The sequence below is a fragment of the Scyliorhinus torazame genome, chromosome 1, assembly GCF_047496885.1.
Source record: "Scyliorhinus torazame isolate Kashiwa2021f chromosome 1, sScyTor2.1, whole genome shotgun sequence".
Lineage (NCBI taxonomy): Eukaryota > Metazoa > Chordata > Chondrichthyes > Carcharhiniformes > Scyliorhinidae > Scyliorhinus > Scyliorhinus torazame.
In genome coordinates this window covers 20,099,113-20,125,597 of record NC_092707.1, presented here as the reverse complement: position 1 = coordinate 20,125,597, position 26,485 = coordinate 20,099,113, and the positions used below count along the sequence as shown (strand labels likewise).

Here is a 26,485-nt window from a genome sequence, read left to right as displayed (position 1 = left end):
GGGGTGGGGGGGGGGGGGGGGTGGAGGAGCTGCTTTGCTGACAGGGGAGGAACTGTTACTAGGGGACAAATGGGAGGTCGGGAATGGCAACTGCCCGATTGGGGACTCGAGGAAGCAGAGGGCACGAGCTTGAGACTGGCCAAAAAGGCTGATGGCCAGTCATTGATCCGGAATTGGACCGGTCAAAATCTAGGGTGGAGGTCGGCTGCGGCAAAGGAATTGAAGGGTTTTATGGAACAGATGGGGGAAGTAGGCCCATGGAGGTTTGCACGGCCGAGGACGAAGGAGTTTTCCTTTTTTTCACACGTCCACAAGGTATACTCACGCAGCGGCTTTTTTGTTCTGAGCAGGGCGCTAATACCGAAGGTGGTGGATACTGAGTACTCGGCAATCGCAGTGTTGGATCATGCCCCGCACTGGGTGGATCTACGGGTTAGTGTGGAGAGAGGGCAATGCCCGCTGTGGAGACTGGATGTGGGGTTGTTAGCGGACGAAGAGATCTGTGGGCGGGTGAACAAGTCCATCCAGAACTACCTGGAAACAAATGATACGGGGGAGGTCTCTGCAGCGACGGTCTGGGAAGTTTTGAAGGGAATAGTCAGAGGGGAATTAATTGCGATACGGGCCCATAGAGAAAAGGTGGAATGGGCTGAGAGGGACAGGTTAGTTGAGGAAATACGCCAGGTGGACAGGAGATACTCGGAGGCCCCGGACACGGGGCTACTGAGGGAGCGGCGGAAGTTACAGGTGGTGTTTGGGCTGTTGTTTAGAGGGAAAGCAGTGGAACAGTTGAGGAAGGCAACGGGGGCGGTCTATGAGTACTGGGAAAAGGGAAGCAGAACGTTGGCGCACCAGCTCAGGAAAAGAGAGGCGGGCAGGGAGATAGGTAAAGTAAAGAGTAGAGACTGTAATACTGTCCTGGACCAAGCGGGGGTGAACAAGGTGTTTAAGGACTTCTATAGTAAATTATAAGAGTCTGAACCTCCGGCTGGGGTGGAGGGGATGAGGCAGTTTCTGGATCAGTTGAGGTTCACGAGGGTAGATGAGGATCTGGTGGAGGGGCTGGGAGCCCCAATTGAGATTGAGGAAATCATCAAGGGGCTGGAGGGCATGCAGTCGGGCAAGGCCCCGGGGCCTGACGGCTACCTGGTGGAATTTTTAAAGAGGTTCTCAGAGATATTGAGCCCACTGCTGGTGAGGACATTTAATAAAGCAAGAGAGAAGGGAGTCCTACCCCAACAATGTCGCAGGCTTCGATTTCATTGATCCTGAAACGGGAGAAGGATCCGGAGCAATGCGGGTCATACAGGCCTATTTCTCTACTGAATGTGGATGCCAAAGTGCTGGCTAAGATACTGGCCATAAGGATAGAGGACTGTGTCCCGGGGGTGATAGGGGAAGACCAGACGGGATTTGCTAAGGGCAGGCAACTCAAGGCCAATGTTTGAAGGCTGCTCAATGTTATTATGATGCCCTCAGAAGGAGAGGCGGAGGTGGTGGTGGCGATGGATGCGGAGAAGGCTTTTGATCGGGTGGAGTGGAATTACCTGTGGGAGGCGCTGGGAAGGTTTAGGTTTGGTGAGGACTTCATTGACTGGGTACGGTTGCTCTATCAGGCACCAGTAGAGTGTGCGTACTACACCGAGGGACGAGGCAAGGGTGCCCCCTCTCCCCGCTACTGTTTGCTCTGGCCTTAGAGCCATTGGCCATGGTGTTAATAGCCTCTTGTACATTTCTGACCCGCTGGAGGGGATGAGGGAAGTAATGCGAATCTTGGGGGAGTTTGGCAATTTTTCGGGGTATAAATTGAACGTGGGGAAAAGCGAGATGTTTGCAATCCAGGCAAGAGGACAGGAGAAGAGACTGCGAGAACTGCCGCTTAGAATGGTAGGGAAGAGCTTTCGATATCTGGGAATCCAGGTGGCCCGGGGATGGGAGATACTGCACAAGTTAAACCTATCCCGGTTTGTAGAACAAATGGAAGGGGACTTTAAGAGATGAGACATGCTCCCGCTATCACTGGCGGGGAGGGTACAGACCGTGAAAATGACGGTCCTGCCCAGATTTCTGTTTGTCTTTCAGTGCCTCCCCATCTTCATCTCTAAGGCCTTTTTCAAGCGAGTGAATAAGATTATTTTGGGCTTTGTGTGGGCGGGTAAAACCATGCGAGTGAAGAAAGTGTTGCTGGAGCGCAGTCGCGGGGAGGGTGGGTTGGCGCTGCCAAACTTCTGCAACTACGACTGGGCGGCCACTATAACCATGATTAGGAAGTGGGTAGTGGGGGAGGGGTCGGCATGGGAGTGGATGGAGGTGGCGCCATGTAAAGACACAAGTCTGGGAGCACTGGTAACAGCACCTCTGCCGTTCTCGCCGGCCCGATACTCCACATGTTTGGTGGTAGCGGCGGCTCTGAGAACCTGGGGCAATGGAGGAGCTATAAGAGAAGGGAGCATCGATTTGGACCCCGATTTATAATAAGCACAGGTTTGTACCGGGTAGACTAGATGGTGGATTGCTGTTATCGTGTGGGGCGCAGTGGTTGTTGAGTGAGTGCTTGCTGAGAAGGGGAGTAAATTTTTTTTAAACTTACTGTTGGGGGTTTCCAGCTGAATCCGGTTGGAGTGAGGACAGAGTGACTGTTGGGTAAGTAGTAAAGATTTAAATTGTTTGCGGGGCCCATAACAGCTGATTGCTGTTATAGTGCGGGGCGCAGTGGTTGCTGGTTAAGTGTTTTATTTTTACCTATATTTAAGTTGGGCGGTTCCTAAACCCGAGACACTACACTTGTCATGTCCCCCACCCTTCCACCTCCTCTAACCTAAGGGGTTGTGTGAATATCAGGTAAGCTCTTTCTTTCTTTCTTTTTCTTGTTCTTATCCGCAAGTTATCTAGGGGGGGTGGCAGGGAAGGCAGTGCAATGTTCCTCCTGCAGAATGAGGGATGCCGTCAGTGTTCCTGCTGATTTCACCTGTGGGAAGTGCACCCATCTTCAGCTCCTCAGAAACCGCGTTAGGGAACTGGAGCTGGATGAACTTTCAATCATTCGCGAGGCAGAGGTTGTCATAGGTAGCAGCTTCAGGGATGTAGTTACTCCGAAGAATCGGGGTGACGGCGAGAGGGGCTGGGAGGAAGCAGTCAGTGCAGGGATCCTCTGTGGTCGTTCCCCTCAGTAACAAGTATACCGCTTTGGATTCTGTTGAGGGGGACGACCTACCAGGGGTAAGCCACGGTGAACGGATCTCCAGCACTGAGTCCGTCCCTGTGGTTCAGAAGGGAAGGAGGGAGAGCAGGAGAGCAATAGTTATTGGGGACTCAATAGTTAGAGGGACAGATAGACGTGTGACAACGAAAGAGACTCACAGATGGTCTGTTGCCTCCCGGGTGCCAGGGTCCGTGACGTCTCGGACCGTGTTTTCAGAATCCTTAAGGGGGAGGGGGAACAGTCGCAAGTCATGGTACACATCAGTACCAACGACATAGGTAAGAGAAGGGACGGGGATTTAAAACGGGAATTTAGGGAGCTAGGGTGGAAGCTGAGAGCCAGGACAAACCATGTTGTCATCTCTGGTTTGTTGCCGGTGCCACGTGCTAGCAAGTTGAGGAGCCGGGAGAGTGCAGATAAACACGTGGCTGCAGGGATGGTGTAGGAGGGAGGGCTTCAGTTACATGGATAATTGGAGCACATTCTGGGGAAGGTGGAACTAATTTGTCAGGGGGATGGGAAAACGAGCTGTAGTCCAGAAGCCAGTGTTGAGAGTAGTGAAGTACTGAGGAGGGTATCAAGGTCTCAGGAGTGTACCGGCAGACAGAAAGGTGGGTTGAAGTGTGTCTACTTCAATGCAAGGAGCATCCGGAATAAGGTAGGTGAACTTGGAGCGTGGATTGGTACTTGGGAATACGATGTTGTGGCCATTATGGAGACATGGTTAGAACAGGGACAGGAATGGTTGTTGGAAGTTCCGGGGTATAGATGTTTCAGTAAGAGTAGGGAAGGTGGTAAAAGAGGTGAAGGAGTAGCATTGTTAATCAAGGATAGTTTAACAGCTGCAGACAGGCAGTTCGAGGGGATCTGCCTGCTGAGGTAATATGGGCTGAAGTTAGAAATAGGAAAGGGGCGGTCACATTGTTAGGAGTTTTCTGTTGGCCCCCAATAAAGATGTAATAGAGATGTGGAGGAAGAAATTGCAAAACAGATTATGGATAGGTTGGAGGTCTCAGGGTAGTTGTCATGGGTGACTTTAACTTTCCAAATATTGATTGGAACCTCTATAGGTCGAACAGTTCAGATGGGGCAGTTTTTGTACAGTGTGTGCAGGAGCGTTTCCTGACACAATATGTGGATAGGCCGACAAGAGGTGGGTCAACATTGGATTTGGTACTGGGTAATGAACCGGGCCAAGTGTTAGATTTGTTTGTGGGAGAGCACTTTGGAGATAGTGACCACAATTCGGTGTCTTTCACTATTGCATTGGAGAGGGATAGGTCCATACGGCATGGCAAGGTGTATAATTGGGGTAGGGGTAATTATGATGCGATTAGGCAAGAATTAGGGAGCATAAGATAGGAACAGAAACTGTCAGGGAAAGGCACAAATGAAAAGTGGAGCTTAGTCATAGTCATAGAATTTACAGTGCAGAAGGAGGCCATTCGGCCCATCGAGTCTGCACCGGCTTTTGGAAAGAGCACCCTACCCAAGGTCAACACCTCCACCCTATCCCCATAACCCAGTAACCCCACCCAACACTAAGGGCAATTTTGGACACTAAGGGCAATTTATCATGGCCAATCCACCTATCCTGCACAACTTTGGACTGTCGGAGGAAAGCGGAGCACCCGGAGGAAACCCATGCACACACGGGGAGGATGTGCAGACTCCACACAGGCAGTGACCCAAGCCGGAATCGAACCTGGGACCCTGGAGCTGTGAAGCAATTGTGCTATCCACAATGCTACCGTGCTGCCCAGCTTGTTCAAGGAACAAATACTGCGTGTCCTTGATATGTATGTCCCTGTCAGACAGGGAGGAAATGGCCGTGTGAGGGAACCATGGTTCACAAAAGAGGTTGAATGTCTTGTCAAGAGGAAAAAGGAAGCGTATGTAAGGATGAGAAAACAAGGTTCAGTTGGGTCGCTTGAGGGTTACAAGGTAGCAAGGAATGAGCTAAGAAAAGGGCTTAGGAGAGCTAGGAAGAGGCATGAGAAGTCCTTGCCGGGTCGGATCAAGGAAACCCCGAAGGCTTTTTACTCTTATGTGAGAAATAAAAGAATGACAAGGGTGAGGTTAAGGCCAGTCAAGGACAGTAGTGGGAACTTGTGCATGGAGTCAGAAGAGATAGGAGAGGTGTTGAATGAAGACTTTTCTTCAGTGTTCACCAAGGAGAGGGGCCATGTTTTTGTGGATGAGAGTGTGATACAGGCGGGTAGGCTGGAGGAGGTAGATGTTCTGAGGAAGGATGTATTAGCAATTTTGAAAAATCTTAGCGTCGACAAGTCCCCTGGGCCAGATGGGATATATCCTAGGATTTTTGGGAGGCAAGGGATGAGATTGCAGAGCCTTTGGCTTTAATCTTTGGGTCCTCACTGTCCACGGGGATAGTGCCAGAGGACTGGAGAGTGGCGAATGTTGTTCCTCTGTTCAAGAAAGGGAATAGGAATGACCTTGGTAATTATAGGCCGGTTAGTCTTACTTCAGTGGTTGGTAAGTTAATGGAAAAGGTCCTGAAGGATAGGATTTATGACCATTTGGAAAGAAGCAGCTTAATCCAGGATCGTCAACACGGATTCGTGAAGGGTAAGTCTTGCCTCACAAATTTGATTGAATTCTTTGAGGAGGTAACTAAGTGTGTAGATGAAGTTGCCTGAGATAGAGTTTGACTCATTGGAGACTGCCTAAATTCAGTTGCAAATTAAACAAATGGAACATCAGAAAGAATTAAAGCGGCTGGAATACGAGATTGAGAGAGAGGAAAGAGAAAGAGAGAGAGAAAAAAAAAGAGAAAGAGAGAGGAAAAAGAAAAGGAGAGAGAAGAAAGGAGAAAAGAAAGAATAGCCCTAGCAGAACAAAAAGATAAAGAGAGGGAGTTTGAACTTCAGAAAATGGTCATGAAATATGACAATCAGTTAAAATTGGCAGACGTAAAGGGAAACGTACAGTTGGATGATAGTGATGAGGTTAGTGAGAAAGAGTGTCATAGTCGGAGGCTTGGTGGGAATCTATTTAAATATGTCCAAGCATTGCCAAGGTTTGACGAGAACGAAGTGGAAGCCTTTTTCATTTCATTTGAGAAGGTAGCTAAACAAATGAAATGGCCACAGGACATGTGGGTGTTACTGATTCAAACAAAGCTGATAGGTAGAGCTAGTGAAATGTTTGCATCACTACCGGAGGAGGTATCTGGAACGTATGAGGAGGTGAAGAAATCCATCTTAAGTGCATATGAGCTAGTGCCTGAAGCTTACAGACAAAGGTTTAGAAATTTAAGGAAAGAATTTGGTCAAACATACATGGAGTTTGAAAGGCTCAAACAGAGTAATTTTGATAGGTGGATAAGGGCTTTGAAAATAGACCAAACGTATGAAGCTCTCAGAGAAATTATACTTTTGGAGGAGTTTAAAAATTCAATTCCTGATGTAGTGAGAACTCATGTGGAAGAACAGAGGGTTAAAACTGCGAGATTAGCAGCGGAAATGGCAGATGATTATGAATTAGTTCATAAATCAAAGATTGGTTTCCGACATCAGTTTCAGCCTGTGAGGGATAGAAACTGGGGACATGAGAAATGCTCAAGTGGTAAAGGTAAAGGTGATCTGATGGGAGACAATAAAGAGAATGTACCTCAGATTAAAAAATAAATCCAGGAGGGTGGAAAGGAAATGAAAAGTTTCAGATGTTTTCACTGTAATAAACTAGGCCATGTAAAGTCACAGTGTTGGTGGTTGAAGAAAAGCACTGGGAAGGCTGATGTGGTAGAACAGGATAAGACAGTTGGGTTTGTTAGAGTGGTAAAGGAAAGCCCAAGAGGAGCGAAGGAGGTGCAAATGATTGTACAGCCTGTTCAAGAAGTAATTGTTAAGAAGGTGCTAGATGTCTTTAAAGAATTTACTTGTGTGGGTAAAGTTTACTCATGTGTATCAGGAGGAGCAGGTAAAGAAGTCACAATTTTAAGAGACACAGGGGCTGGACAATCTTTAATGGTAAGAGATGAAGAATTATGTAGTTTGGGAAGAATGTTGCCAGAAAAGGTGGCGATATGTGGAATTCAGGGTGAGAGGAGTAGCGTTCCATTATATAAGGTAAGGTTGGAAAGTCCAGTGAAGAGTGGTGAAGTGATAGTAGGAGTAATAGATAAACTAGCTTGTCCAGGAATACAGTTTATCTTGGGTAATGATATAGCTGGATCGCAGGTGGGAGTCATGCCTACTGTGGTTGATAAGCCTGTGGAAAATCAGACAACGAAAGTGTTGAAGGACGAATATCCTGGGATTTTTCCGGATTGTGTAGTAACAAGGTTGCAAAGTCACAGGTTAAGACAAGAGGAGAAATCAAAGAGTGAAGATGAAGTTGAAGTGCAATTGTCAGAAACGATTTTTGATCAGATGGTTGAAAAAGAATAAGAACAGGTGGAGGATGAGGCGGATATTTTTAGTTCAGGAAAATTGGCGGAGTTACAACAGAAAGATGTAGAAATAAAACGGATATATCAGAAAGCATATACGGAAGAGGAATCTGAGAGTATACCAGAGTGTTATTATCGTAAAAGTGATGTCTTGATGGGAAAATGGAGACCTGTACATATGCAGGCGGATGAAAAGTGGGCAGAAGTTCATCAAGTAGTATTGCTGGTAGAGTATAGAAAGGAGGTGTTGCGAGTTGTACATGAGGTACCAGTGGGAGGTCATTTGGGAATAAGGAAAACTCAAGCTAAAATCCAGAAACATTTTTATTGGCCTGGACTACATAAAGATGTAGTTAAATTTTGTCAATCATGTCACACATGTCAAGTGATAGGGAAACCTCACGCAGTGATAAAACCAGCGCCCTTAATACCCATTCCAGCATTTGAGGAACCTTTTACAAGGGTCCTAATCAATTGTGTAGGACCGCTTCCTAAAACAAAAAGTGGGAATCAATATCTTTGGACTGTAATGGATGTGTCTACTAGGTTTCCAGAGGTTATTCCAGTATGTAATATTACAGCTAAAAGGATTGTGAAGGAGTTACTTAAATTCTTTACTAGATATGGACTACCCACAGAAATTCAATCGGATCAAGGAACAAATTTTACTTCAAAGTTATTCAAAGAAGTTATGGATAGCTTAGGAATAAAACAATTTAAATCAACTGCGTACCATCCAGAATCGCAGGGACCGACATTAAAGACAATGTTGAGGGCGTATTGTGAAGATTATTCAGAGGATTGGGATAAAGGAATTCTATTCGTATTATTTGCAATTAGGGATGCACCTATTGAGTCTACCAAATTTAGTCCTTTTGAACTAATTGTTGGTCATGAGGTAAGATGACCGCTTAAATTGATAAAGGAAAAATTGGTGGGTGAGCAATCGGAAATTACATTATTGGATTACGTGTCAAATTTTAGGGAACGATTAAATAGAGCAGGTGAATTGGCTAGACAACATTTGAAAGTTGCACAAAATGTGATGAAACGGGTAGCGGACAAGAAATCCAAAGTTTGTAATTTTGCCAGTGGGGATAAAGTTTTAGTGTTGTTACCAGTGGTAGGGGAACCTTTAAAAGCTAGGTTTTGTGGACCTTATCAGATTGAAAGGAAATTAAGTGAGGTGAATTATGTGGTAAAAACACCAGAAAGAAGGAAGACTCATCGAGTGTGTCATGTGAATATGCTTAAAAGGTACTTTGAAAGGGAAGGAGAGAAAAAGGAGATTTTAATGATTCTAACTCAAAGTAACAAACCAAATCCAGATGACTGTGAATTTGACATACCTCAAATTAAATTGGAAAATGAGGATGTTCTTAAAAATTGGGATGAATTGTTAAATTACCTTCCAGAGGAAAAACAAACTGACCTGAAAGAGTTATTGATATCGCATGGGCAAGTCTGTAGAGATAAATTGGGAAGTACTAAAATGGCTATATCTGATATAGATGTGGGAAACACTGTTCCAATCAAACAACATCCATATAGACTTAACCCTTTAAAATTGGCACAGGTTAACAGAGAGATTGAGAGTATGCTGAAGAATGGCATAATTGAAGTGGGTTGCAGCCACTGGAGCTCACCCATAGTGATGGTACCTAAACCAGACGGTACCCAGCGGTTGTGTGTGGACTACAGAAAGGGGAATGCAGTTACAAGAACAGACTCTTATCCTATCCCATGTTTGAGGGATTGCATGGAGAAAGTGGGACAATCTGCTTTTATTTCCAACTTCCAGACATGGAAAGAACATTTAAAACATCGCATGGAGTTCTTCGATCGACTTCAGGAGGCAGGTTTGGTGATGAACCTAGCCGAAAGTGAATTTGGAATAGCCCGAATCACTTTCCCTGAGGAGTTTCCGATATCCTCAAGACAAAGGGAAATAATGCAATATCTTAGCATGAATGAATTTGATCGAACATTTGTGCAAACGTTTTGTGGCGTAGTTACTCCATTGATGGAATTGCTGAAGAAACGTAAAAGATTTCAATGGACAGCGGACTTTCAACAGGCATTTGACTGCCTGAAAGCTGTGATCACCAATGTTCCTGTTTTGAAGAATTGCAAGGGACTCAGTGATCAGATTGAACTAAAGTATCTGATTCTAAAGAGAAATGCAGAGGAGTAGAGGAATGGATGGATCGTGCAGAGACTTTGTTCAAAGAGACTGGAGGAAGAAGAACAAAGAAAAATGGACTATATTATTATACCTGTTTGCGTGTGTTGTTTTCTTCAAATGAAAATGTATATTTACTGTGTACATTTCTTAGTGGATGGTGCAAAATTGAAAAATGAAACCATCTTGAAGCTGATGGTTCATATTTTTTTCTTGGGGGGACGCGTCATGCAAGAGTGCCTTTAAGAAATGGATGTGTAAGCAATGTACCTTTAAGAAAACAGTGATGTCAGAGAGTGGGTGGGGCTGGTCTTTCGGTCAGCCATTTTGCAGGTTTTTAGTTTCAGTTTAAAAGCATGGTCTGTGTGTTTCCAGAGAGCTGCAAGTTTTGCAGTTTGGTTTTGCTGAGAGCAGCTAAAAAGTGCCTGGCTGGTTTTGCAGAGAGCAGTTTAAAAGTAGAAAGCCAGTTTGCGACAGTATCTGCCATTCTACAGAAAATATATATATCCTTTAACCTGATGTGATACCGTTTAAAGGTGTTAAGTCTCTTGGAAGTTTGAAGGAACATTTTAAGGAATTATTTACTGTTGCAATATTTTCTGAGTTATCTTTGAAGTAAGGGGTGTTAAGAGATCCAATGTTTATTTAAGATGTTAAGTTGAGTTCATGGAATAAACAGTGTTTTGTGTTTAAAAACCCACCTGTCCATAATTGTAATCCCACACCTTGGGAAAAAGCCATGTGCTAGGAAAAGCAACAAATCCATTAAAGGGAGAGGTTGGTTGAATTCCATGATACATTTTGGGGTTCTGAAAAGCCTCGCCCATAACATTATAGACAGGAGCTTTCCCAGCTTGAAAGCTTTGGAGGATAAAATTAAATTGCCAGCAGGGAATGGTTTTAGGTATTTGCAGGTGCCAGACATCCTGAGAAAACAGGTGCCGGCCTTTCCGCTGCTGCCGCCACGGGGGATACAGGATAGAGTAGTTTCCAGTACCTGGGTGGGAGAGGGGAAGGTATCGGATGTTTACCAGGAGCTTTCGGAGGTGGAGGAAACCCCGGTGGAGGAGCTTAAGGGCAAGTGGGAGGACGAGCTAGGAGGGTTAGAGGCGGGTCTGTGGGCGGATGCCCTAAGCAGGGTGAATGCCTCCTCATCATGTGCCAGGCTTAGCCTGATACAGTTTAAGGTAGTCCACCGGGCACACATGACAGCGGCTAGGATGAGTAAGTTCTTCGGGGTAGAGGATAGGTGTGCGAGAAGCCCAGCAAATCATGTCCACATGTTTTGGGCATGCCTGAAGCTGAGAGGGTTTTGGCAGGATTTTGCTAAGGCAATGTTCACGGTGCTAAAAACACGGGCGGTGCCGAGTCCGGAGGTAGCGATCTTTGGAGTGTCGGAAGATCTGAGAGTTCAGGGGGCGAAAGAGGCCGACGTCTTTGCCTCCCTGGTAGCCTGGAGACGAATCTTGTTCATGTGGAGGGACTCAAAGGCCCCGAGTGTAGAGACCTGGGTGAGTGACATGCTGGGTTTCTAAGTCTCGAGATGATAAAGTTCGCCTTAAGAGGGTCAATGTTAGGGTTCACCTGGAGGTGGCAGCTGTTCGTCGACTTTCTCGGGGAAAATTAAAATGTCAGCAGATGCAGTATTCCAAGGGGGGGGGGGGGGGGGGGGCGGACTGTTGTTGTATGGTTAAGGTTTGGGCTGGGGGGGGGGGGGTGTTTATTTTACCATGTTGATGCCATTGCTTATGTTACTGTTCTAAAAATTTTCAAATCCCTCAATAAAATATTATTTTTTAAAAAACAATGTATTCCTTACCTTGTCGTATCTGAGAGCTTGAACAATTTGCGGAATATAGAACAGAATTGCATCCTGTTTGAGGAAAGAATATGAGCTAGTGATTAGCAGGTCAGCCAAAATACACAAGGATACAGTTTTCGAACGCAGAACAGTACAGCACAGAACAGGCCCTTCGGCCCTCGGTGTTGTGCCGAGCATTGTCCGAAACCAAGATCAAGCTATCCCACTCCCTGTCATTCTGGTGTGCTCCATGTGCCTATCCAATAACCGCTTGAAAGTTCCTAAAGTGTCCGACTCCACTATCACAGCAGGCAGTCCATTCCACACCCCAACCACTCTGAGTAAAGAACCTATCTCGGACATCCCTCCTATATCTCCCACCCCAAACCTTATAGTTATGCCCCCTTGTAACAGCTACATCTACCCGAGGAAATAGTCTCTGAACGTCCACTCTATCTATCCCCCTCATCATCTTATAACCTCCATTAAGTCTATTTCTCATCCTCCTTCGCTCCAATGAGAAAAGCCCTAGCTCCCTGAACCTTTCCTCATAAGACTTTGGTCAACGTTTCCAAATAGAAGGTTGCACCTTCTAATAACCCCATTACTTTGTTTCTCTTGTCTTTTAGCTCATTCATGGGATGTGGACGACGCTGGCATTTATTGCCCTTGGAATGGCTTGCTACGCCATTTCAGATGGCACTTAAAGGTCAGCCACATTGCTGTGGTTCTGGAGTCACATGTAGCCCCGACCAGGTAAGAATGGCAGATTTTCTTTCTTAAAGGGACATCAAGTGAACCGGATGGGTTTTTACAACAGTCAACAATGGTTTCATGGCTATCTTTAGACTTTTAATTCCAGATTTTTGCTGAAGTCCAATTTTACCATCTGCCCTGGCGGGATTCAAATCCGGGTCCCCAGAGCATTACCCTGGGTTACTAGTCCAGTGACAATAGCACTGCACAAGCCCCTTCCCACATTACTGGTGTTTGTGCAGTGTGTCCAGGAAGCTTTTCTAACACAGTATGTAGATTGTCCAACCAGAGGAGGGGCAATATTGGATTTAGTACTGGGTAATGAACCAGGGCAAGTGATAGATTTGTTAGTGGGGGAGCATTTTGGAGATAGTGACCACAATTCTGTGACTTTCACTTTAGTAATGGAGAGGGATAGGTACGTGCAACAGGGCAAGGTTTACAATTGGGGGAAGGGTAAATACGATGTTGTCAGACAAGAATTGAAGTGCATAAGTTGGGAACATAGGCTGGCAGGGAAGGACACAAGTGAAATGTGGAACTTGTTCAAGGAACAGGTGCTACGTGTCCTTGATATGTATGTCCCTGTCAGGCAGGGAAGAGATGGTCGAGTGAGGGAACCATGGTTGACAAGAGAGGTTGAATGTCTTGTTAAGAGGAAAAAGGTGACTTATGTAAGGCTGAGGAAACAAGGTTCAGACAGGGCATTGGAGGGATACAAGATAGCCAGGAGGGAACTGAAGAAAGGGATTAGGAGAGCTAAGAGAGGGCATGAACAATCTTTGGCGGGTAGGATCAAGGAAAACCCCAAGGCCTTTTACACATATGTGAGAAATATGAGAATGACTAGAGCGAGGGTAGGTCCGATCAAGGACGGTAGCGGGAGATTGTGTATTGAGTCTGAAGAGATAGGAGAGGTCTTGAATGAGTACTTTTCTTCTGTATTTACAAATGAGAGGGGCGATATTGTTGGAGAGGACAGTGTGAAACAGATTGGTAAGCTCGAGGAAATACTTGTTAGGAAGGAAGATGTGTTGGGCATTTTGAAAAACTTGAGGATAGACAAGTCCCCTGGGCCTGACGGGATATATCCAAGGATTCTATGGGAAGCAAGAGATGAAATTGCAGAGCCGTTGGCAATTATCTTTTCGTCCTCACTGTCAACAGGGGTGGTACCAGGGGATTGGAGAGTGGCGAATGTCGTGCCCCTGTTCAAAAAAGGAACTAGGGATAACCCTGGGAATTACAGGCCAGTTAGTCTTACTTCGGTGGTAGGCAAAGTAATGGAAAGGGTACTGAAGGATAGGATTTCTGAGCATCTGGAAAGACACTGCTTGATTAGGGATAGTCAGCACGGATTTGTGAGGGGTAGGTCTTGCCTTACAAATCTTATTGAATTCTTTGAGGAGGTGACCAAGCATGTGGATGAAGGTAAAGCAGTGGATGTAGTGTACATGGATTTTAGTAAGGCATTTGATAAAGTTCCCCATGGTAGGCTTCTGCACAAAGTAAGGAGGCATGGGATAGTGGGAAATTTGGCCAGTTGGATAACGAACTGGCTAACCGATAGAAGTCAGAGAGTGGTGGTGGATGGCAAATATTCAGCCTGGATCCCAGTTACCAGTGGTGTACCGCAGGGATCAGTTCTGAGTCCTCTGCTGTTTGTGATTTTCATTAATGACTTGGATGAGGGAGTTGAAGGGTGGGTCAGTAAATTTGCAGACGATACGAAGATTGGTGGAGTTGTGGATAGTAAGGAGGGCTGTTGTCGGCTGCAAAGAGACATAGATAGGATGCAGAGCTGGGCTGAGAAGTGGCAGATGGAGTTCAACCCTGAAAAGTGTGAGGTTGTCCATTTTGGAAGGACAAATATGAATGCGGAATACAGGGTTAACGGTAGAGTTCTTGGCATTGTGGAGGAGCAGAGAGACCTTGGGGTCTATGTTCATACATCTTTGAAAGTTGCCACTCAAGTGGATAGAGCTGTGAAGAAGGCCTATGGTGTGCTCGCGTTCATTAACAGAGGGATTGAATTTAAGAGCCATGAGGTAATGATGCAGCTGTACAAAACCTTGGTAAGGCCACATTTGGAGTACTGTGTACAGTTCTGGTCGCCTCATTTTAGGAAGGATGTGGAAGCTCTGGAAAAGGTGCAAAGAAGATTTACCAGGATGTTGCCTGGAATGGAGAGTAGGTCTTACGAGGAAAGGTTGAGGGTGCTAGGCCTTTTCTCATTAGAGCGGAGAAGGATGAGGGGCGACTTGATAGAGGTTTATAAGATGATCAGGGGAATAGATAGAGTAGACAGTCAGAGACTTTTTCCCCAGGTGGAACACACCATTACAAGGGGACATAAATTTAAGGTGAAAGGTGGAAGATATAGGAGGGATATCAGAGGTAGGTTCTTTACCCAGAGAGTAGTGGGGGCATGGAATGCACTGCCTGTGGAAGTAGTTGAGTCGGAAACATTAGGGACCTTCAAGCAGCTGTTGGATAGGTACATGGATTACGGGAAAATGATATAGTGTAGATTTATTTGTTCTTAAGGGCAGCACGGTAGCATTGTGGATAGCACAATTGCTTCACAGATCCATGGTCCCAGGTTCGATTCCAGCTTGGGTCATTGTCTGTGCGGAGTCTGCACGTCCTCCCCGTGTCTGCGTGGGTTTCCTCCGGGTGCTCCGGTTTCCTCCCACAGTCCAAAGATGTGCGGGTTAGGTGAATTGGCCAATGATAAATTGCCCTTAATGTCCAAATTGCCCTTGGTGGTGGGTGGAGGTGTTGAGTTTGGGTAGGGTGCTCTTTCCAAGAGCTGGTGCAGACTCAAGGGGCCGAATGGCCTCCTTCTGCACTGTAAATTCAATGATAATCTATGATTAATCTAGGACAAAGGTTCGGCACAACATCGTGGGCCGAAGGGCCTGTTCTGTGCTGTATTTTCTATGTTCTATGTTATATTACATCATTCCAGCCGCGTAAAAAGAAAAGCAGGGTGCTTAAAATACACAGCAGGATCAGTCAGCACCCATAGAGAGAAAGGTTCAGGAATATAACTCTTAAGGCTAGGCGGCAGGGTGGCGCAGCGGTTAGCACTGCAGTCTCACGGCACCGAGGTCCCAGGTTCGATCCTGGCACTGGGTCACTGTCCGTGTGGAGTTTGCCCATTTCCCCCGTGTCTACGTGGGTCTCAGCCCCAGAACCCAAAGGTGTGCAGGATTGGCCACGCTAAATTGCCCCTTAATTGTGAATAAAAATTGGATTCTTTGAATTTATTTTTAAAAACTCTTAAGACTACCAGTTGGTTCGGTGTCCTCACAGACAACCATCAATTAGAAATAGGTATTTATGGGCCAGGGGCAGCTTTATTATTGTACCAAGAGAATAGAGCTAAAACAAACATTTCAGATGCAATACATAAAAAATAAAAACCCAGGTATTTACATTGAGTTCATTATACTTCAAAATGTCACACTTATTTTATCATGAATGAATGAATCGACCAGCAGGAAATTTGTGCCAATAAAGCAATGCCAATTGCCTAAAATACGACGGATTTACCTCCCATGGGGTAAAGTGAGCAGGAGAACACGGTTTTATAACAATTGGAATGTTACCAGTAAAGTGCCACATGGAACGTGTGACAGGAAAAAGTATTACAGGACACAACAGTGGTGCTTCCTGGGAGCCTGTGGGACATGCAAGACTTTTAATACATTTAATTAATTTATGAAGCATTCCACCCCCACCATTATATTGCTCCTTACCGGAGGAAAGGAACGCAGCACTTTTACAGCATACTGTGCAGTCAGTGGATGTGGCGGGTATAAACTCGAGAAGTAAGAGAGAGCAGTTGGTGGATCGGTGGGTGCCCAACACAGAATATGGCTCAGCTCTGGGGCATCAGCGTCAATCGTGTGCCAAGTGACCAGATGCTATAAAACAAAAAGCAGAGAAAAATTAGTTTAACCAACAAACCGGAAACCAAGGGCGGATTGTCCGGTCGGTTCCGTCAGCTGGGATCTTCGGGTCCCATTGAAGGCGACCCCCCCCCCCCCCCGGCCCACGGAGGGTTCCCCGGCAGCGGGGCAGGCGAGCCAGGCAATACGCCGTGCTCTCCGTCGGGACTGGAAGAGCCCATTGGCAGCTGATGGCGAGTTGCCTCCGCCACGGGAAAACGTTCCGATGGAGGGGGGGGGGGGGGGGGGGGGAGAGAGAACAGGTTGGGAGGGGAAATCCCAACCCAAGACAGCATACCAATAATTGTACATTACCATGGATTAATAACCGGGATAAGTCACAGGTCTAACAGTTCCATTATTTATCTAAATTCTTCAGTCACGACAATTTAAAAGTAGGACACATGAATGCAGCTCAGGAATATTGGCCGAGATCTTCCAGCTGTTCACACCGGCGGTATCTTCCGGTCCCGCCGACGGCTCCTGCCACAGGTTCCCCGGCAGCGTGGAGTGGATTCAACAGGAAACCAGGAGATCCTGCCGCCGGCCAACGACAGGCCACCTTCTGTCGCTGAGAAACACGTCATGGGGAGGCCAGAGAATCCTAGCTCCATATCTGCAGATCACCGCTGGACTCTCATATTATTTTGGTCCTTGTGCTAGTTTTCACATCCTTCCATGGCCTCGCCGCATTTTATTTCTGCTATTTTTCTAGAGATGTATGACCCCCACATGCACACTTTGCTCATCAAACGGCAGTTACCATCTTGTTTCTCCTCCCACACAACCCTTACCTTCACAGCCTCCTCTGTCTTATCATATCTCCCCTCCTGTCAAAAACCTAATGACCTCTCTTTGACTGGGCCTCCCCTCCATTCCAGCAACTTAATATTTTGGGGGTTTTCCCTCCTTCAATTTGTTAGAACATAGACCATTACAGCGCAGTACAGGCCCCTCGGCCTTCGATGTTGCGCCGACCTGTGAAACCACTCTAAAGCCCATCTACACTATTCCCTTATTGTCCATATGTCTATCCAATGACCATTTGAACGTCCTTAGTGTTGGCGAGTCCACTACTCTCTGAGTAAAGAACCTACCTCTGACATCTGTCTTATATCTATCTCCCCTCAATTTAAAGGTATGTCCCCTCGTGCTAGACATCACCATCCGAGGAAAAAGGCTCTCACTGTCCACCCTATCCAATCCTCTGATCATCTTGTATGCCTCAATTAAGTCACCTCTTAACCACCTTCTCTCTAACGAAAACAGCCTCAAGTCCCTCAGCCTTTCCTCATAAGATCTTCCCTCCATACCAGGCAACATTCTGGTAAATCTCCTCTGCACCCTTTCCAATGCTTCCACATCCTTCCTATAACGCGGTGACCAGAAATGCACGCAATACTCCAAATGCGGCCGCACCAGAGTTTTGTATAGCTGCAATATGACCTCTTGGCTCCTAAACTCAATCCCTCTACCAATAAAAGCTAACACACCGTACGCCTTCTTAACAACCCTCTCAACCTGGGTGGCAACTTTCAGGGATCTATGTACATGGACACCGCGGTCTCTCTGCTTATCCACACTGCCAAGAATCTTACCATTAGCCCAGTACTCTGTCTTCCTGTTATTCCTTCCAAAATGAATCACCTCACACTTTTCTGCATTAAACTCCATTTAACTCTCAGCCCAGCGCTGCAGCTTATCTACGTCCCTCTGTAACTTGTAACATCCTTCCACACTGTCCACAACTCCACCGACTTTAGTGTCATCTGCAGATTTACTCACCCATCCTTCTACGCCCTCCTCCAGGTCATTTATAAAAATGACAAACAGCAGTGGCCCCAAAACAGATCCTTGTGGTACACCACTAGTAACTGGACTCCAGTCTGAACATTTCCCATCAACCTTTGTCTTCTTCCAGCTAGCCAATTTCTGATCCAAACTGCTAAATCACCCTGAATCCCATGCCTCCGTATTTTCTGCAGTAGCCTACCATGGGGAACCTTATCAAACACTTTACTGAAATCCATATACACCACATCAACTGCTTTACCCTCATCCACCTGTTTGGTCACCTTCTCAAAGAACTCAATAAGGTTTGTGAGGCACGACCTACCCTTCACAAAACCGTGTTGACTATCTCTAATCAAATTATTCCTTTCCAGGTGATTATACATCCTATTGTCCACGACCCAGTAGAAATGTAGCCATTTGTGATATCTCATTAGAAAAAAAAAGCCACAGTACTAGCTGGAGAGCGGAAAACGGAGGCAAATGACAGGGGAGCTGTCTTTCTTCAACATTTCAAGTACGTCATGTAACCTCTAATCCGACATTTTACACACTGGGCCATGGTTTTCTGTGATGGCAAATCTAACAGTGTCTACTGTCAGCCACACTTGCCCTTGTCTGCTTTAGGAATTTAAATTTTTGCGTGGGTGTGAGCTGATAATGCCATGCTGAGGGGAAACTGGGTGCATGGGACAGGAAACAACAGGCAAATAATTGTGTGCCTCCTTTAACCAATCAGGTTGAAAGATTGCGAAATGAACATCACAAAGACTAAAAATGAATTAGAAAATAAGAGTGAATGAATTCAATATCAAATCAGTTGCAGCAATGGAAATAAAGGGAGTGAAAGAAAGAATGGATTGAGGGGGAAAACAGCATAGCTAACGAGAAAAAAAAAACATCACAAATTCTACATTTACAAAATACTCCAATAACAGGGCAGCACGGTGGCGCAGGGGTTAGCATTGCTGCCTCACGGCGCCGAGGTCCCAGGTTCGATCCCGGCTCTGGGTCACTGTCCGTGTGGAGTTTGCACATTCTCCCAGTGTTTGCGTGGGTTTCGCCCCCACAACCCAAAGATGTGCAGGGTAGGTGGATTGGCCACACTAAATTGCCCCTTAATTGGAAAAAATTAATTGGTACTCTAAATTTTTAAGAAAAAAAATTTAAATTTAAAAAAAGATTTTTTTTTTTTTTTTTTAAATAAAATACTCCAATAATTAAAACCCAAAGAAGTAAGATTCCTTGGGCTGAATTTTCCCTTTGGGAGCCCATGTTCTCCCACTGGGGAGAAATAGCCTCTGATTTGTGCTCACGCTGGGAGTGGGAATCCAGTGATGATACCCTATCCCTTTCCATGTAAATTTATACATGGTGGGGATAGTGCGGAATTCCCTTGCGAATCCTGCTATATAACCATAGAATGATGCCTCCCCCCCACAAGACAGACCCCACCAGAACCCCCCCGCCCCGCTGATAGAGACCCCCAACAGAAACCTCCCCTCAGAGAGAAGCCCACATCCCCCCCCCCTTTCTGAGAGCATGTAACTGCTTTTGGTGTGGTCCAAGATCTGTCAATCACAGCTAGACGCTTATAAACATCGCAGTTAGTTTCACAGCTGGATACTTGAGATCCATTCACGCATGGAGGGAAATGAAATTAAGCAACCCTGACAGCTGGCTGTGTGCTAGCTGTCAATCACAGCCGGGTAAACCCAATTCCCATTGATGTGAATGAAAACTTTGCAGATGAAAGGACTGAGGGGGTTCGAACCCAACTGATGTGGTTTTCACTTTCTTGGAATTTCCAGGCTTCCTGAGCCAGCAGGTGTATTGCACAAGTGAGTTTTAAAGCAGTGATTATTTTCACTGTTCTGGTCTAGACTTCTCTCTCGCTTCCAGGCAGGGGTCTCTGTAATTGGGGGGGGGGGGGGCTCTCTTATGGGTGAGTCCCTGGCGGCGGTCTCTGCAATGGGGGGGGGGGGGGGGGGGTGGTGGTGGTTCTGGTGGGGGTTGGTCTGGGCAGGATTTGCATTGCGGGAGGGGAGGGGGCCCTCCAATGGACTTTGGGTGCAACTACCTTCAAGAGTTACCACCCCCTGGGCCCACTGCAAGTTCCACTGTGATGGGGCCATGCTCAGAAATACCTTCACCAGGACTTCCGGGTGCGGCGATGACCAGCTAAGTCGCACTTTTCGGCAGCTCCCGGTGGAACGGACTTTTGGGCTCTTAATAAGAGCCCCAACGTCAATTTTAACGGCTAGAAGCACTGTGTGGTAAACCAGAAGGGAATCCCCCCTGGAAACGGATGGAAAAAGGAGAGGGAAGTGGCCAGATTGCAGTGGATCCTTTGGAGCAGCGGCAAGGAAGGCAAGCAAGAACCAAGATGGCGACGGAAGGTGGCAGTTTAACATGGGGCCCTGAACAACAAGAGTTTTTGAAATGTTGCGTGGAAGAACTTAAAAAGGAAATGAAGAAGGAGCTGTTGGCCCCGATATTACAGGCGATCGAAGGGCTAAAGGATGTGCAAAAGACCCAGGAGCGGGAGCTTCGGGTCGTGAAGGCAAAGGCTGCCGAGAACGAGGACGATATACAGGGCCTGGTGGTGAAGACGGAGATGCACGAGGCACACCATAAACGATGTGTGGAAAGACTGGAGGTGCTGGAGAATAACGCGAGGAGGAATAATTTAAGGATTGTTGGTCTTCCTGAAGGTGCAGACGTCGGGGCATATGTGAGCACGATGCTGCACTCGTTAATGGGAGCGGAGGCCCCGGCGGGTCCGCTGGAGGTGGAGGGAGCATACCGAGTGATGGCGCGAGGACCGAGAGCAGGAGAAATTCCTAGAGCCATAGTGGTGAGATTCCCCCGTTTTAAGGACAGAGAGATGGTCCTTAGATGGGCAAAGAAAACTCGGAGCAGTAAGTGGGAGAACGCGGTGATCCGCGTATATCAAGACTGGAGTGCGGAGGTGGCGAGAAGGAGGACGAGCTTTAATCGGGCCAAGGCGGTGCTTCACAAAAAGAAGATAAAATTTGGAATGCTGCAACCGGCAAGACTGTGGGTCACATATCAAGGGAGGCACCACTACTTTGAGACGGCGGATGAGGCGTGGACGTTTATTGTGGAAGAAAAACTGGAATAAGCGGGTTATTAAAAAAGAACGTTTGAAACAAAGTGGTGGGACGAGTATGGGGGGGCGAAGAGGGGGGAAAAAAGGGGGGGAAAGATGAGTTTTATGTTATTAATCCTGCAATGCGGTAACTTTTCTCTCTTCCACAGGTGGTGGCGGAGGGAGGAAGGGAGGTGGAGGAGATGGGGCGTTGGCCATGGGGGGCGGGGCCAAAAGGGAAGCGCGGGCTTTGTTCCCGCGCTATGATAATCATGGTGGGAATAGGGAAGCAGGAAGGAGGGGGCGTCACACGGTGCGAGCCGATGTCACGGGGGGAAGCCGAGGTCGGCCAGAGTTTGCTGACTTCTGGGAGCAACATGGGGGCGTAACTACGCTAGTGGAGGATCTAGCGGGGGGGGGTGGGAGGGGGGAGTTACTGGGTTGCTGCTGCTGGGGAGAGGGTGGAGCCGGAATGGGGTGGGGGTGGGCGGGGGGGGCACCGCCTGGGGGGGGGGGGACACAGCTGCGTGGGAACCGGGTGAGGAGCTGGAAAAAGGGGATGGCTAATCGACAAGGGGGGGGGTAAAAAGCCCCCCAACCCGGTTGATCACGTGGAATGTGAGAGGGCTGAACGGGCCGATAAAGAGGGCACGAGTACTCGCACACCTTAAGAAACTTAAGGCAGACGTGGTTATGCTACAAGAGACGCACTTGAAACTTATAGACCAGGTTAGACTACGCAAAGGATGGGTGGGGCAGGTGTTTCATTCGGGGCTAGATGCGAAAAACAGGGGGGTGGCTATACTAGTGGGGAAAGCGGGTTATGTTTGAGGCAAAGACCATAGTGGCGGATAGCGGGGGCAGATACGTGATGGTGAGTGGCAAATTACAGGGGGAGGCGGTGGTCTTGGTAAACGTATATACCCCGAACTGGGATGATGCCAATTTTATGAGGCGCATGCTAGGACGCATCCCGGACCTAGAGGTGGGAAAGTTGGTAATGGGGGGAGATTTTAATACGGTGCTGGAGCCAGGGCTGGACAGGTCGAGATCCAGGACTGGAAGGAGGCCGGCTGCAGCCAAGGTGCTTAAAGATTTTATGGAGCAGATGGGAGGAGTAGACCCGTGGAGATTTAGTAGACCTAGGAGTAAGGAGTTTTCGTTTTTCTCCTATGTCCACAAAGTTTATTCGCGAATAGACTTTTTTGTCTTGGGAAGGGCGTTGATTCCGAAGGTGAGGGAGACGGAGTATACGGCTATAGCCATTTCGGATCACGCTCCACATTGGGTAGACTTGGAGATAGGGGAGGAAACAGAAGGGCGTCCACGCTGGAGAATGGACATGGGACTAATGGCAGATGAAGGGGTGTGTCTAAGGGTGAGGGGGTGCATTGAAAAATACTTGGAACTCAATGATAATGGGGAGGTCCAGGTGGGAGTGATCTGGGAGGCGCTGAAGGCAGTGGTTAGAGGGGAGCTGATATCAATAAGGGCACATAAAGGAAAGCAGGAGAGTAGGGAACGGGAGCGGTTACTGCAAGAACTTCTGAGGGTGGACAGGCAATTTGTGGAGGCACCGGAGGAGGGACTGTACAGGGAAAGGCAAAGGTTACACGTAGAATTTGACTTGCTGACAACGGGTACTGCAGAAGCACAGTGGAGGAAGGCACAGGGTGTACAGTATGAGTATGGGGAGAAGGCGAGCAGGTTGCTGGCCCATCAATTGAGGAAAAGGGGAGCAGCGAGGGAAATAGGGGGAGTGAGGGATGAGGAAGGAGAGATAGAACGGGGAGCGGAGAGAGTGAATGGAGTGTTCAAGGCATTCTATAAAAGATTATACGAAGCTCAGCCCCCGGATGGGAAGGAGAGAATGATGTGCTTCGTGGACCGGCTGGAATTTCCTAAGGTGGAGGAGCAGGAGAGGGTGGGACTGGGAGCACAGATCGAGATAGAGGAAGTAGTGAAAGGAATTAGGAGTATGCAGGCGGGGAAGGCTCCGGGACCGGATGGATTTCCAGTCGAATTTTATAGGAAATATGTGGACTTGCTTGCCCCGATACTGATGAGAACCTTTAATGAGGCGAAGGAAAAAGACCCGCTGCAATGCAGGTCCTATAGATCTATTTCCCTCCTCAATGTAGACGCTAAAATTCTGGCCAAGGTAATGGTAATGAGGATAGAGGATTGTGTCCCGGGGGTAGTCCATGAGGACCAAACTGGGTTTGTGAAGGGGAGACAGCTGAATACGAATATACGGAGGCTGCTAGGGGTAATGATGATGCCCCCACCAGAGGGGGAAGCGGAGATAGTGGTGGCGATGGATGGCGAGAAAGCATTTGATAGAGTGGAGTGGGATTATTTGTGGGAGGTGTTGAGGAGATTTGGCTTTGGAGATGAGTATATTAGATGGGTACAGCTGCTGTATAGGGCCCCGATGGCGAGCGTGGTCACGAATGGACGGGGGTCTGCGTGTTTTCGGCTCCATAGAGGGACGAGGCAGGGATGTCCTCTGTCCCCATTATTGTTTGCACTGGCGATTGAGCCCCTGGCAATAGCATTGAGGGGTTCCAGGAAGTGGAGGGGAGTACTCAGGGGAGGAGAGGAACACCGGGTATCTCTTTACGCGGACGATTTATTGGTGTATGTGGCGGACCCGGCGGAGGGGATGCCAGATACTTGGGGAGTTTGGAGAATTTTCAGGATATAAGCTGAACATGGGGAAAAGTGAGCTGTTTGTGGTGCATCCAGGGGAGCAGAGCAGAGAAATAGAGGACTTACCGCTGAGGAAGGTAACAAGGGACTTTCGCTACTTGGGGATCCAGATAGCCAAGAATTGGGGTACATTGCATAGGTTAAACTTAACGCGGTTGGTGGAACAGATGGAGGAGGACTTCAAGAGATGGGACATGGTATCCCTGTCACTGGCAGGGAGGGTACAAGCGGTTAAAATGGTGGTCCTCCCGAGATTCCTCTTTGTGTTTCAGTGCCTCCCGGTGGTGATCACGAAGGCTTTTTTCAAAAGGATTGAGAAGAGTATCATGAGTTTTGTGGGGGCCGGGAAGACCCCGAGAGTGAGGAAGGGATTTTTGCAGCGTAGTAGGGATAGGGGGGGGGCTGGCGCTACCGAACCTGAGTGAGTACTACTGGGCTGCCAACATCTCAATGGTATGTAAGTGGATGGGGAGGGGGGAGAAGAGAGGAGGGAGCGGCGTGGAAGAGATTGGAGAAGGCGTCCTGTAGGGGGACGTGCCTACAAGCCATGGTGACGGCACCGTTGCCGTTCTCACCGAAGAAATACACCACAAGCCCGGTGGTGGTGGCTACTCTGAAAATTTGGGGGCAATGGAGACGGCATAGGGGAAAGACGGGAGCCGCGGTGCAGTCCCCGATAAGAAATAATCATAGGTTTGCTCCGGGGAGAATGGATGGGGGATTTGGAACATGGCAAAGAGCAGGAGTAACACAATTTAGAGATCTGTTTGTAGATGGGACGTTTGCAAGTCTGGGAGCGCTGACCGAAAAATATGGGTTGCCCCAAGGGAATGCATTCCGGTAGATGCAACTGAGGGCTTTTACGAGGCAACAGGTGAGGGAATTCCCGCAGCTCCCGACGCAGGAGGTGCAGGACAGAGTGATCTCAAAGACATGGGTGGGGGACGGTAAGGTGTCAGACATATATCGGGAGATGAGAGACGAGGGGGAGATTATGGTAGACGAGCTGAAAGGGAAATGGGAAGAAGAGCTGGGGGAGGAGATTGAGGAGGGGCTGTGGGCTGATGCCCTAAGTAGGGTAAACTCATCGTCCTCGTGTGCCAGGCTAAGCCTAATACAATTTAAGGTGTTACACAGGGCGCATATGACTGGAACACGGCTTAGCAAATTTTTTGGAGTAGAGGATAGGTGTGCGAGATGCTCGAAAAGCCCAGCGAATCACACCCACATGTTCTGGTCATGTCCGGCACTACAGGGGTTTTGGGTGGGGGTGACAAAGGTGCTTTCGAAGGTAGTGGGGGTCCAGGTCGAACCAAGCTGGGGGTTGGCTATATTTGGGGTTGCAGAAGAGCCGGGAGTGCAGGAGGCGAGAGAGGCCGATGTTTTGGCCTTTGCCGGTGTAGTAGCCCGGTGCAGGATACTGTTGATGTGGAAGGAAGCCAAGCCCCCGGGTGTGGAGACCTGGATAAATGACATGGCAGGGTTTATAAAGCTGGAACGGATTAAGTTTGTCCTAAGGGGATCGGCTCAAGGGTTCACCAGGCGGTGGCAACCGTTCGTCGAATATCTCACAGAAAGATAGAGGGAATGGAAAAGAAGAAGACAGCAGCAGCAGCCCGGGGGGGGGGGGGGGGGGGGGGGCAGAGGGATTCTCAGGGATGTTAATATATAAGTATAATATGTATAGGTTGTTGTTATAGATAATTGTATATTGGACTGTTAAAACATATTTTTGGAGAATATTTATCTGGGACAAGGCAGTTGCCATTTAGTTTTGTTTTTGTTTATATATTATTTATTTCTTGTTTATAAAACTGGCCATTGTTATTTATATTGTTATATTACTGTGTAAAGGATACACAATGTACTGTGATGGTTGGCCAAAAATTTTCAATAAAAATATATATTTTTTTTTAAAAAAAAGAAATACCTTCACCAATTCTCACCCCTGTGAATCCCGACCCAGAAGCCTGGAGAATCACGCAGGCTTGGAGCATCTGGTGCTCAGCCCATTACTACGACGCAAATGGGTCAATCTGATCTATTTTCATTCTCCCTCTGGTGCGGGGCTCGATATTTTTTTTGCCACCGCATAAGGAACTCTACTTCCGGTGGCGGTGAATTCAGCCCCTTATTTGTAATATAGCTAATTTTTAGTGCCAGGAGAAAGTGGCTGGCAGTAATTAACACTACCACGCCTTTAAAAGGATACAAACTGAAATAGAAAACGCTTAACTTTCTGTGGTGAGTTTAATTTGTATCTGCTGCGCAGACATAGCTGGTAAAATTTCCCCCCAAAAATGACTGTCAGTTTTGGCGAAAAAACAGTGAGTATTTGAGGATTGGTAGCAGTTTAGAATTCAGCAAAGGGGGACAAAAGGGATTGATCAAGAAGTGAAAAATAGAGTAACAGTGTAAGCTTGCAAGGAACATAAAAACTGACTGTATAAAAGTTTCTATAGGTATGTGAAGAGAAAAACATTGGTGAAGCCAAATGTGGGTCCCTTACAGTCAGAAACAGTGGAATTTTTAATGGGGGACAAAAAAAATGGCTGAGCA

The 26,485-nt window shown here is 47.3% G+C and overlaps 1 protein-coding gene across 1 annotated transcript in view; it reads right to left on the bottom strand.

Annotated features, from left to right (window-relative positions):
- Window positions 1-26,485, bottom strand: part of pi4kab (phosphatidylinositol 4-kinase, catalytic, alpha b) — a 345,324-nt gene that overhangs the window by 62,694 nt on the left and 256,145 nt on the right. Inside the window, exons 41-42 of the mRNA XM_072473986.1 lie at window positions 16,120-16,287; window positions 11,618-11,671 (exon numbers count right to left, since the gene is read on the bottom strand). Of these exons, the coding sequence (XP_072330087.1) occupies window positions 11,618-11,671; window positions 16,120-16,287 (222 nt within the window). The remainder of the gene's footprint in view (window positions 1-11,617; window positions 11,672-16,119; window positions 16,288-26,485) is intronic.